This window comes from Urocitellus parryii, chromosome 6, assembly GCF_045843805.1.
Source record: "Urocitellus parryii isolate mUroPar1 chromosome 6, mUroPar1.hap1, whole genome shotgun sequence".
NCBI classification, from domain to species: domain Eukaryota; kingdom Metazoa; phylum Chordata; class Mammalia; order Rodentia; family Sciuridae; genus Urocitellus; species Urocitellus parryii.
The window spans coordinates 173,042,354-173,055,489 of record NC_135536.1 but is presented as its reverse complement, the minus strand read 5'-3'; the positions used below and the strand labels follow the sequence as shown (position 1 = coordinate 173,055,489).

The 13,136-nt window shown below is 54.0% G+C and overlaps 1 protein-coding gene across 1 annotated transcript in view; it reads left to right on the top strand.

Moving 5' to 3' along the window:
• Psmf1 (proteasome inhibitor subunit 1) overlaps nt 1-1,872 on the top strand; it is a 32,201-nt gene extending 30,329 nt beyond the window's left edge. The window contains exons 6-7 of the mRNA XM_026402124.2: nt 452-610; nt 1,122-1,872. Coding sequence (XP_026257909.2) covers nt 452-610; nt 1,122-1,173 — 211 coding nt within the window. The 3' untranslated portion in view covers nt 1,174-1,872. The remainder of the gene's footprint in view (nt 1-451; nt 611-1,121) is intronic.
• Nucleotides 1,873-13,136: the final 11,264 nt, after the last annotated feature.

The following is a 13,136-nucleotide window of genomic DNA, read 5'->3' as shown; positions in this document are numbered from 1 at the left end:
GAGGGCAGGTGCCGTCAGGAGCTGGACTTGGGCAGCCCACAGGCAGTGAGAAATTACCCTATGGCTCTCGGGGACGAGGTGGGAAACCCAGCTTGGTGAATCGTCTCGATGCTGCAGTTAGCCCTAGACCTTGGGGAGTGCCTCCCAGAGCCTGTGCAGACAGCTGTGCACCAACTGGCCAGTTCTTCTCCCATTCTCCATCACGGTGACCCCGGGATACAGACAGGCAGGGACAGGGAGCCCTCCGCGTCTTCCTGCACTGTCTCCAGCCCCTCCGCAGGGCAGGGGTGCTCTTTGTGGGCTTGCTTTTGCCTGCTTCCTTCTGACTGGCGCGGCCTGCTGGGGCACCTGGAGTAGACCTCCCAGTCATCCTCGTCTATTCTGCACCTCCTGGCTCTGTGCCAAGGGCAGTCCCTGCCTCAGCTGCTTACCTTTGTCCTTTCTGCCTCAGGTGTCGGAGAGGTGGCATGGTTGTGGATCCCCTGAGATCCGGTTTCCCGAGAGCTCTTATTGACCCATCTTCAGGCCTCCCAAACCGTCTTCCTCCAGGCGCTGTGCCCCCAGGAGCTCGCTTTGACCCCTTTGGGCCCATTGGGACCAGCCCATCTGGGTAAGTATGTGCTCAGGTGTGCTGAGAATCGACCTCATGGCAGCTTAGCCCGGCTCAGCATTGCAGGATTGACGCCAGCAGGATTGCACTACCCCTGCTGCTGCTGCCAGGAGCGTGGGCTCTCCTCCAGGCCCTGCCCGCTGCCTTCCGGGAGCCTCCAGGAGTTACCTTCCCTCTGTGCCGCTGTGCCTCCCTTCCCTCCAGGGAGCTCTCAGGGTGCAGGAGGAACTAACACGAAGTGCAGTTCAACATGTTCCTGGAGCTCACTGGCCGCTGTGGCAGTGGTCCTGGTAGAGAGTACTGTCCACTCTATAGATGTGAGAGTTGAGACCCCAGGGCTCGGTTAACTTAGCCAGCTTAGGAGAGCCAGGATGGAAATGGAGGCTGCTGGCTGTAACGTGCACGCTCTTCAACTCCACAGCCACTTGTCTCTCTGGAGAGCCCGCAGGTGAGGGGTGTGTGGCCTCGGCCCTCCCTCCCTCTAACTCACCAGCCCCTCTTTCCATTTCAGACCGAACCCAGACCATCTCCCCCCGCCGGGCTTCGATGACATGTACCTGTGAAGGCCTCAAGAATGTAACATCCCAGCCTCCCCTCCACTCTCCTGGAGCTGCCATCGCCGGCCCCACCAGCAACCGTGTTCTTGCGGGCTGGGGGCAAAGGACTCTGCCCATGTGTTTGCAGGCTGGCTGGGATTGCCTCCCCGACCCTTATCAGAGCCAAGGTACAGCAGCCCTCCACCTGGCTGCACATAGGTCCCAAAGAGAAATCAGCGTGTCTCTCCCACCACCAGAGAGACTCCGGCAACATACACCCTCCACCTGATGCTATAAGAACAGAACGCATTTTGGATGTTATTATTGAGAACCAAATGTCAATACAGAGTCCGTGTTGCCAGTCTCCCACTTTTCTTTCTACATTAATGCATAGCTCCTTCCAGTTTTGAGAATTTAGGCTCTGAGACTATAGGACTGAATAGCTCCTCCCATCTGAACCCATTCTTCTCGACCTCCCCTTTCATGTCACTGTTGCTCCTGACGTTACTGAGATGAATCTAGCTACATGGATGGCAGTGAGTGACTGTAATTCCCATAGGTCACAAGGATGACTCTCACAAGGACAGGCACGTTGTGCAAAGACTGTATATCATTGTGATGAGAGCAAAATCTCCTGGCCATTCCTGTTCTGGGCCAACCCTCTGGATCGCCTGGGCCTGGACAGCAGTGGCCTATAAGCAGAGGAATAAACAGAATTTAATCACATTTTGCCCCATAACTTACTGAGTGATCGGAAGGAAATCCCTTCTTTAGGGCCTTGTCCCCACCTGTGAAATTAGAGGTGCCTTTGCTGCTCTCCGATATTCTGGTCTCTTTCCATGAGTGGCCACAACCCCTAGGATTGGGCAAAGGAAAAGAGTGAAAGCTCGAGGTTTGTGTGGCATCTGTAACGGTATTATTTACCCCTCTGGGGACCCAGACAAAGCATAGGAGAATGGGCTCCATCCAAATGTGGCCTCGAACTTTGGGAGGAGCAGGGAGCCCCAGCCTCTGGAAACTGTGTGCTATGTCCTGTGTCTGGCCCTCCTGACCTCTGCCGTTCGCCAGATCCTCTGAAGCTGGAGCCCGACGGGCGTGTGTGGGGCTGAGGCTGGTGCTGCAGTGGGAAGAGCACCAGAGAGCACAGGCGGAGGCACGAGGTCAAGGCCCCATGCACTTTGTGCAGCCAGTATTTCAACATGCCTGGGTCGCTTTCCCTAAATTAGGACATGTCACTCCCCTGTAGACAGCAGCTGGACACTGTAGCTTTTCTGAGGTGTCAGCTAGGCTGGCTTTTGTGGCCTAAGATTCCCTGTCTGCTTAGCCCCAAAATGGGTAGGGTAAACCACTGACCAGCCCAGGAGGGCCAGCCTCAGGTCGAGGTAGAGGCTGGCCTGGGTGGGCAGGCTCGCATGAGCAGGTACCCTGGTATTTCTAGCAAGCCCCACTATGTGCATTGACAAAGTAAAAGACCCCAGAGACAGGGAGCTGACCACTTTGAAGTCTTTAAAACATCTCCGCTATTAGGAAAGACGCAGGTATCAGGCAAAGATGTAATCACCATCATTGCTCATAGTCTTCCTTAGGGTTGGCAGATGGGAATGTTCGTTTTTGTTTTGGAATTGGACCATACCTGCAACCAAGGGGCTTGGAGCACTTTGGTCATAAAACTACAACAGCGCCAGGCATGGTGGCACATGTAATCCCAGCAGCTCAGGAGGCTGAGGCAGGAGGATCACAAGACCATAGGAGAATGGACTCCATCAAGATGTGGTCTCAAACTTTGGGAGGAGCAGGGAGCCCCAAGCAATTCAGTGAGACCCTGTCTCTAAATAAAATACAAAATAGGCTGGGTATGTGGCTCAGTGGTCGAGTGCCCCTAATTCAATCCCCGGAACCCAAAAGAAAACAAAAACCCTACAACAGCACCAGGTGTGGTGGCACACGCCTTTACAGCAGCTCAGGAGACTGGGGCAGGAGGATTGTGAGTTCATACCAGCCTCAGCAACTTAGCAAGGCTCTAAGCAACTCGGTGAGGCCCTGTCTCCAAATAAAATAGGAAAAAGGGCTGGGGCTGGGGCTCAGCGGTTAAGTGCTCCTGGGTTCAATTCCTGGTACCAAAAAATGCCGCAGTCTGGCTGGGCACAATTCAGGAGCCACTTGTCAAAAGAAACGAACTTTATTTTTAGAACCACACACACACACACCACACCACACAGCTCCTCAGGAAAAACCCTCAGAGCCCAACTGCCACCACCAGCTTCCCACAAGCCTCTCAACCTCCCCCACTCCTCCTGTTCTGGAGGCTGATTGGCTGGGTTGCATGGTCAGAGCCAAAAAAAAGTCCCCCAATGAGCAGCTCTGTGGTCTGAAAGGGCGGGGAAACAGCCCAATGAGCATCACCGCAGAGGAGCCAATCAGTTGGCAGCTAGAAGTTTGCTGGGGCCCCTTCGGCTGTGGCTCTCAAAAAAAAAAAAAAAATGCAGCAACAATCATTGAGAGAAACATTTAAAGAAACATCAGACACAGGGAAAGTAGATAACTTAGGGCCCTGATTCAAGGAAAAGGTAAATTTAAAACAAATTTGCCATTTCTTAATAGTGTACATAATTCTGTTTTCTAAAAAGAGAAAATTTAGTGATTCATCTACAGAACTGGCCATTTAGTGTGGATCTCCTTGTATCAAGGATACAAGGAGCACCGACAGTGTCCTAGATGTCACGTGGGGGGAGTGAACAGGACCGTGAGGAACTTCCTAGTCAAGCTTTTGGAGCTTGTTCTGTTCTGGGCCACTCTTCTAACCATGGAAAAACCACACGGAGCAAAGGGAATGTTTTAGTGTGTATCTTACAGAACCTTCAAAATTGGAACCTGAACAATAAACATCAGCCATTAATAATAACCTGTTCCTCTTTATTTTTTTTTAAATAACAGCTTTATTGAGAATTCACATACCCCCAAAGTTTACCCTTTCCAAGGTCAGCGGGCTGTAGTATATTCACAGTGCGTATCATCGCCGTATCTAATTCCTGAATATTTTCACCATTACCACCCCCCAGGCCCCATAAACTTTAGCAGTCACCCCCATTTCCTCCCTCCCAGTACCAGGCAACCACTAGTTTATCTTCTGTCTCTAAAGACTTGCCTTTTCTGGACAAGTCACTCAACATGTGGCCTTTTGTGTCCGGCTTCTTTCACGTAGCACAGTGTTTGAACACCTATTCGTGTCGTGAAACGTATGGGAACTTCGTTCCTGTTTATGGCTGAATAATCATTGTAAAGATATATCACATTCTGTCTGTTTGCCAGGAGATGGACAGCTGGGTTGCTTCTACTTTTTGGCTATCAGGAATGATGTTGCTATTAAGGCTAGCGTATAGCTTTTGTGCGGTCAGCTGTCCTCAGTGCATTTGGGCCTATACCCAGGGGTGGCATTCTGGACCACCTGCAACACTGTGTTAAACTTTTTGAGAATTGCCAGATGTCTTCCACAGCAGCCCATCATTTCACATTTCCAACGTGAATGAATGACCATCCCAGTTCCTCCGTATCCTCGCCAGCACTTGTTATTCTTCATCTACCTGCTGGTAGCCATCCTAATGGGTGTCAAGTTGGATCTCATGGTTTGTCTTCTGTGTTTTTTAAAACAGAACATTTTGACCCAACCCAAGCAAGGCAGGGCCCAGAGCCACTCACCTTTGGGGAGCAAACTATGGCTTTGATAATAGCCACGCGGGATGACCGTAGCTGGTGAGACAGAGGAGTTGGATTTGACTTTGGGGGATGGTTCCAGGATGGGCATGACACAGGACAGGTCCTTTCTCTAGGGAAGTTCCTGTGACCTTTTCAGATCTAGTGATTGACACCATCACTTTTGCTTGAAATTTCATAGTTGATCCCTAGGATAAAGGTCTGGTTCCAAATCATCCGCTTTGGTGTGCAAGGGCCACAGCCACTGATCCTGTTTTAGGCTGCATCATCCCATGGCCCTGCTCTTCCTTGGCCTCTCTCCTCCCGAGTTCCTGGAGCTGGCCGTGTTTCTCCTTGTTGTTGCCTGCTTGGGCCTGAGACTCTGCCATTGTCCACTGAAAGTTGTGAGTTTATTAAGGCCTCAACCCCAACAGTACACTATGCTCAAAGCGCAGATGGCCGCACTGGTGGCACATTAGGGAATGGGCAGGAAGTCCCACTCAGCCTCACTCTCTGGAACCAGCTTCCCTCCTGCCTCCCTTTCTGTTGTCCTTAATGACAGTTTCTTTGATCTATGCTTCTCTCCACAGGCGGAAATTCAAATCTGGAGCAGTTCCTACTCTCTCCCCTGGTCTTATCGCACTTTGGTGCAGTTCCAATAAAGACAGGTCCCATGATCAAGGAGAGGAGGGATTCCCCATGTGTACCCCCAGCCTTCTCTGCGTCAGAGTCAGTCGGAGGTGCACGCCTAGAGGCCACTTCAACTTTTATGCTCCAGTGCAGAGACTTGCCTGCGGGATCCCATCCCCAGGCTTTGTTTGCCTTTGGGATCCCACAACGCGGTTGCACTGGGTATGACCCTGAGGGAGGGTCAGAAGGCAAGGGTGGGCAGTGAAGGGTGGCAAGGTCCTGGTGACTGAAGACAGACACTGCAGAGCCAGAAGCAGCAACGACAGGAAGTAGGAGCACCCTCTGGCAGCAGCCGGCGCTGGTGGGAGGTGCTTAGAGAACACCTGCTGATGGCAGTCTAGCAGGACCCTGGGTGGCCACAAGACCCTGGGTGGCCACGCTGATGGTTTTGTTACAGGTGAGCCGTGGAAGGCGAGTGCGAGTGCGTGAGAATCACAGTGTGATGGAGTTCAGAGGGACAGGGAGTAGGAGGGTCCTGTTCAAGTGCTGGTCCTGGGTTTCAGCTGCATAAGCGATTTAGCTTTTTAACCCAAAGTTTGGGGCCAGGATCCACATCATCATTGCCTTTATCTGAAGAGTGGGAACTCCAGAGCCACACAGCCACTGCCTCCACCTGCACCAGAAAGTGGGTAGCCTTCCTACCACCACCTCAGTCCCACTCAGCTCAGTTCCGAGCTCAAGGCTCAACTGAATGAATGCATCTGGTTGTTGGAACCTACTTCACCTCTCAGACCCTAACAGCCAGGGATCCTAGGAAAATGCCCTTGTTCTCTCTTCCCACCTCTGCATTCCGGAAGATGAAACTGGGACAAATGTCTGGTGAGCCCACCTCCTGTGATCATCAGCACAGGCCATGACATAAATGGGGACTACAACCTTGCTTGCCCAAGCCTGTCTCCTGAGACCTTTGTTCTAAGTACACTTACATCCCAAGTCCCCATCCACACCACCAAAGGAGGGCCTTCAAATCTGTTTTTTTTTTTTTTTAACCACAAATCCTCTTGTGATTCATGGGATCATGCAAGTTTGAGAACTAGGACAGGAAGACTGTCTACATCCTTACTACTAAGCAGCAGCAGAGACGACATTTCCTGAGAACTTGTTAGAAGTTTAGCATTTCCGGCCTCGCCCCAGACTCAACTGAATGAGGATCTGCGTTTTAACAAGTCCTCCATGTGATTCATATGCACACTAAAGTTTAAGAAACTCAAGTGTACAAACTTTGTTCTTTTCCTTCCTCTGGATATCACAAGTAAAGAATTGAGTCACTCAGTCTTCTTGATTGATGGCACGTAATGATTAATGCACACAAGTAACCCCAGTATCCATTCATCCCTTATCCTATGGGTCACACCAATGTGTTTCAAGTATGTCTTTAAATATTCCAGCACCCAGAATGCACTACACCTTCCAATCATGATAATGATGAGATATTCCCATGTTCTAGTCCAGAAAATGAGGGTTTGGAAAGGTCTGATAATTGCTCAAGGCCAGACAGGGGTCTCAGAATCAGGCAGGTGAGGGTGTGACTCCCAGAACCCCCTTTGACCATGTGCAGCTCCCTCATCTGCAGAATCTGCATCATTGCCCCTTCCTGCAGAATTGGTGCAGGGTCCCACCAATTGTGTCTTATTAGCAGGTGTCAGGGTGCTCAGTGGGTGCCAGCTGCTGCTGCGGTTATATGGATAGGCGAAATGGGGCTCAAGAGAAGACAGCTGCGCCCCCCCACGCCCCGTGCAGGAAGCGGGTGTTTATCAGATGCCCAGAGTGTTCTGGTCTGTCATCTCATGTAATGCTCTCCACAAACTCAAGGAACACGTGGTCAGCATCCTCGGAGGCACGCTCCTGAGGGCTGGCACATCTGGTTGGCTGATTCTAAAGCCAGTGCTCTTCTGCCGCGCCCAGACCTCACAACCAGGAAAGGACAGGGCCCAGGGAAAACCCATCCCAGAATCGGGAAAGCCCAGCAGGACCTGTGTGAGCACAGAAAGGTGTCGCGTAGTCCCCAGGAGAATCTAGACTCTGAAATTGGTCCTGTCTGCAAAGTGTTCCCAAGGGGCCAGAGCAACAGGGTTAGAAAGGAGCGCCTTAAACCACCCTGCACGACCACAGAGCCACAGGGGAGGCAATGGGTCCCCAAAGCCACTGAGAGGGCGAGCTCCTGAGTGCCTCCCTGGGCCCCAGGGCTGGGCCTGGGCTCTGTGCAGTCCCCTTCCCCTGGCCCCAGGGAGTGCTCTCCTTGGCCTTCCAAGCGTAGTGAGATGGAAGCTACTTTTGTTCATGAACAGGTGATAGGACAAGTGCAGAGCAGATGAGGGACAGTGACTTTTCCAAGGCCACAAAGACCATAGAAATCCTGGCTTCGAATCCAAGAATTCCCCAGGAAACACTGAGTAACACAAATAGAAGGGTTCTCTACCCGGCCGGCCCCTCTCCCTGGCTGGGCTGTTAGGAAGCGCTGTACTGCTTCAGCACCCTGGTCAGCACCCACCACCCATGAAGCCTGGGAGGACTTTGGACCAAGTTAAGCCAAACTGTCCATGCCCCCCAATAAGATGGCCCACTTCTGGTGACAGGCAGACATCCCCCAGAGGAGGGGACTGCACCTACTAGTCCTGCCTCCAGTTCAGAGCCCCCCCCTTCCCTCCCCTTTGGATACACCTGCAGGAGCAGTTTCATCCTTCGCCTTCTTGTTCCCTCGACGATGGTCAGGGTGGGCAGGAGGCTTGAGCCATGGTGACTCCAAGCTCCTGTCCCCTGTGGCTCCATCTGTAGAGTGGAGGTGAGGGTGGGCTTGACTCCCAGAGCCTGCCCATGTGAGACTCCATGGCTCTGAGTGGGCCGCGGGCCTGCCCAGCAGTACCCCGCACAGGGCTTCCTAATTAACAGAGACCACAGGCCTCCGAGGGGCAGCCACAGCCCAGATCTGCCACAAAACTGCTCCGACTGGCCTGTGTGTTGTTAAGATGCATGATGGCATATTAGTCGATTTTGAGTTGTGACTGATGTTCATCAGGGGTGTGACCTTTGACAAGTCACAACCCATCTGTGCCAAAGCTTCCTCATCTGTAATCTGGAGGTGATGTCGTGAAGTGTAGATGAGATGAAAGATGTGCAGACAAAGAAGAGGGCCTGGCACACAAAGAGCACTGTGTGTTGTTTAAGAAGTGAATTGTTTAATGTGTGAAGTTTCCGTCCAGGGAACAAACACGCAGTGTATCCTTTCCATCCAACCGAGTGCTGTCAAATCCCCCTTCCATCTTGACACCCAGGGCTCAACCAATAGCTAACTGGTCCCTTTAATTTAAAATACAGTTCAGGCAAACTTCCCGACTCATCTGCTTCCAAGAGGTCCCCTCTGACCTCTTCTGGATCCTAGGTCCTCCCGGGTGGCAGGTGGGGATGAAGAGGAACAAAAGCCAAAAGTGTCTTTTCTTTCCTACTAGTTTTTTGGACTTGGGGAGAGGAAGTTCTGTTTTGCCGCTGGGTCTCCAGGGGGCTGACTGCATACAGGGCAAGAGCCTCCCCCTGGATCCCCAGAGAGGCCTGGAGGTCTCCGTCCAGTTGGCCAGAGACTCACAGCCCCGCAGCTGGGTACAGTCACCTGTGCACACCACAGCTTCCAGCCTCCTGTCACCTACCTGTATCAATACTTGGGTCTCCAGAACAACAGAGCTGTCCACTTCCCTTCCAGGGCCTCTGAGCTCCAGGAGGGAGTGCAGGACCACCTTCCCCACCGACCACACCAGCCTGCCTGCAAGCAGCCAGAGCCCCTCCCCCGGCCTCCCACCCCAGGAATCCTCCAGGTCAGAACAGACTTTGTTTCCAGATTTGCAAACACCCCGCTGCAGAAGAAGCAGCTGGAGCCCTCCGGGAGTTCTCTCCTTGTGTTTCCATCTGTTGCTGAATCTCCGAAACCGGCACAAAGTAGCTGCTCAAATCTTTGTCAAAAGAAAGAAGGAGGGATGCTTGGATGGGTGACCCTCCAGTGGCTGTGGGGAGATAGAGGTCAGCCCCCACTTGAGGGTACCCCATCTCTGGTGAGTGATTTAGTCAGCCCTGGGGGAGGGGAGGGGGATGCAGGCCTGGCCCCTGCAGGTGGCAGCTCATTGGCCCAGCTTGGCCTCAGCCACAATTCTCAGGCTGTGGGATAATCCCTTTCAGCGACCTTGTACCCACACGAAGTCCAGCTGTCCAGCTGCTCCGGAAAAACCAGGCGCTCTGACAAGCGCTGGGCCACAGCCAGGCCAGCGCTGGAGCGGCCCCTCTAATCCTGCCACGGAGCCCACAGCCGCCTGCTGTGGTCCTTAATTCACCTGCTGAGCCCTGAAACCGCTTGCACTTGGGCCTCAGCCTTAATCTCTGGTGGGGGAGGATGGGGACTCTGGGAGAGTTCCATGACAGACCCGTGAGTCAGCAGTAGTGACAGCTCACCTCTGGGTGCCTAAACCCGCGAGTGGCTTCAATGAAAGATGAGGACATAGGAATCAAAAAGAGGAGGAGGATGTGAGAGATTGAAAGAGGGGAAGAAAGAAAAGATGGGGAGGGAGAGAGATGGGTGTCGCTGAAGGCTGTTGGCCTGAGTCAGTGCTGGCTCAGACATGGTGCCCGGTGCCACCGGGAAGAGGTTGGCATGGCAGCCGCCTTTGTCCCTGGGGCTCCTGCTCCCCGGGGCCAGCACTCAGCAGGAAGGCTGGCTGCTGAGAGTCCCTTCACCCAGGCCCAGGAGATCTGCGCTGCTGCCTCCCCTGGTGGCCCAGAGGCCACGTGGGTACAGGCTTCTATCTTCTAGCCCCAGAGGGAGCCCCAAGAGGAGGGCTGGGGTGCTGGGGTCCACAATGCCAGGGGCACCCTACACAGTGCAGGTGACAGCTGAAGATTCTTCCTGCCACACACCTGCAACTATCCTGGGGCAGACAGAGACCCCTTCCCGTGTGCCTTGCATGTTCCTTGCGTCATGGTAACCCCGTGACCTGAGCACTGTGGTGCCCCCTTCTGCTTCTGCTGCTGCTGAAACTCAGCACCCACGATGCCCTTCCTGGGGCCTTGCGTCACACCTGCACAGAGCCTGTCCCTTCCTCAGAGCGCACCTGGCTGTCGAGGGCACTGCCTGTGCCGTTCCCCTCTGCCTGGATACCTGTGCTTCTCTCACTGTCACCTCATCAGTATCCCCAGCTCCATCCTCTGCACACCCTCCCACAGCCCCTGGGCACCCTCCGTCACAACAGCAATCACCAAGTAGCCAAAGGACAGGATCATGTGTACCCACCATGCCCAGGCCAGAGAAGAAGGCAGATGAGGTGTGGATGGATGGACGAACATGCACGGGTAACTTTGCCAAGCAGTTAGAAGCGCCAAGTCCTGTGCTGAGTGCTGTCCAGGCAACCTCCTCCCTCGCTGCTCGCAGAAGCCTTATGGGGAAGACACTGTCGCTGTCGTGAGCCCTGCTGTTTTACAATACGGAAACAGGTAACGAGGTAATAACAACCACTGAGCACCCAGCAGTCCGCCTCTGGAGGCAGTACCCCTGCACTCTCCCTGATGGACCCACTGCAGGGGCCCCGCCTCCCATGGCTCTGAGACTTGCATGGGGCGGAAGCTGGGCAGCACTTGCCCTCTGGGGGAAAGAAGGTGGGAATTCCACTCTCCTCTGCACCATTCAGATGTCCTGGTCCTCGCATCTGCTCAGCCCAGTCCAGGAGGAGAATGATGTGGGCATTTGGGGCAAAGACAGGAAGACACAGCAAGACCCGCTAGGTTCTGGCCACCTGGGCCTTGACCTTTGAAAGGAAGGGTTTGGGCAACCTCTTAACTAAATCCAACCCCACTCTATTATGACCCGTCCCTGAAGATACCCCAACACCTGACCAGTAAAGGCTAACTCAGCTGCACTCACAGGGAGCGCCCTACCCTGCAACTCCACAAGATCACAGCAATGTGAGAATCTACCTCCCAGGAGCGGAAAGAGTCCACTTCCAGGAGAAACCAACAGGCCATGGGTGGCCCTTTCCGCCTTGGTCAGGGTACCCACACTCCACCTTCCTCCACAGAACCCCACCTGGGGGCTCCTTCCTGCCCCTGGACCCAGGGCTCCATGCTGTCAACTTTGGCAAGGCCCCTGCCTGTGTTTCTTGGCCCCCAGCCCCTGGTGAAGAAGAGCAAGAAGATTTTGCTTTCCTTTGGAAAAGCAGAGAGGTGGCTCTGTTTACCCACAGACCCATTGGGAAGGGGTGACCAGAGGACCTGGCTGGCCTGGTTCCCAGGATCACAGTCACCTCTCACAATGCCAGGGTGGAAGTGCTCCTGGACACCTCTCCTACACCCCGAGTTGGGGGAGCAGGAAGGACACCTGAGAGCAGCCTGGCGGGGGGGGGGGGGGGGGGGGGGGGGGGGACGACACGTGGCTGCTGTTGAGAGGCCAGCATGCTGGGAGCCGCACAGCCTGTGGCTGGTGGGGAAAGAGAACCGTCTCAGTCATCCAGAGGACGCACTGGCTTGGAGCCGCTCTCCCAGAGCGCGTGTCCTTAGCTTCTGAGCAAGGTCAGGCAAGCTGTGTGTGTGTCTGCCGCTCTTGCACAGGCGTGCACTCATGCTCATGTGCTCGCGTGTGTGCAGATGTGTCCATGCGGAGAGGAGGACATTTTAAAGAGAATCCTAATAATACTGTTCCCCAAGAAAGGGAGCAACAATGACGCAGCTCGGCAGCCGGCCTCTTCAGCTGGGAGACCCACAGGAGCCTGAGGTGGGTGGGCACAGGTGATGGCAGACACCAGGTTTTCATTCATCAGTGAGCCCCTCTGACTCCTTGGTGCACATGGCTGTACCAGACCCAGAGAGGGGGAGGCAGGTGGGTTCCTAGGGTCCAGTGACAAAATAAGGCCCTTGAACACTCTGGGCAGGCCGCCTTCTGCATCCCTGCATCTCAGCCCTGAACAGGGCTCCAGGAGGCTGGGCAGGGACTGCGGGGCTCTGGGTCCCATGAAGGGACTGCATTCCTTGGCAGGCACAGGGAACTTTGGTTACATTCATCTGTCCCTTCATCAGTGAACACCTACTATGTGCACCAACCAGTTGGTCACAGTGTGAGCGCAGCATGAACTGGTTAGACCAAAATGCCAGCGCTCGCTCGTGAAGGCTGCGATCCTGCAGGGGAGGAGTGGGGAGTACAGACGGTCAATAAGAGCAGGACACAGCCTGCTGGGTAGCGATCAATGCTTTGCTCTGGACAAAAATAAAGCAGGCCGGAGAAGAGGGAGCGAGGGCGGGGTATGGGGTGTGGTTTTAAACAGAGGGGCCAGTAAAGGTGTCCATGAGAGGGTGGTGTTTACAGAAACCCCTAAGGAGGTGAGGGAGTGGGGCTTGCAGTATTGAGGGGAGGAGCCTTCTAAGCCAAGAAGCAGCTAGTGCAAAGGCCCTGGGGTGTGAGTGCCAGGCAAGGTTGAGGAACCACAAGGTGATGGTGGCTAGAGGGAAATGAGGTTGGAGAGGCAAAGGGGTCACACCGTGTAGGGCCTTGAGGCCACTGTAGGGCACCGACGCAGGTCTGGGGGACCTGCAGCTTATGGACTTTATGGGACCATCCTTAAGGAAAAAATTAATCAGAATTGCAA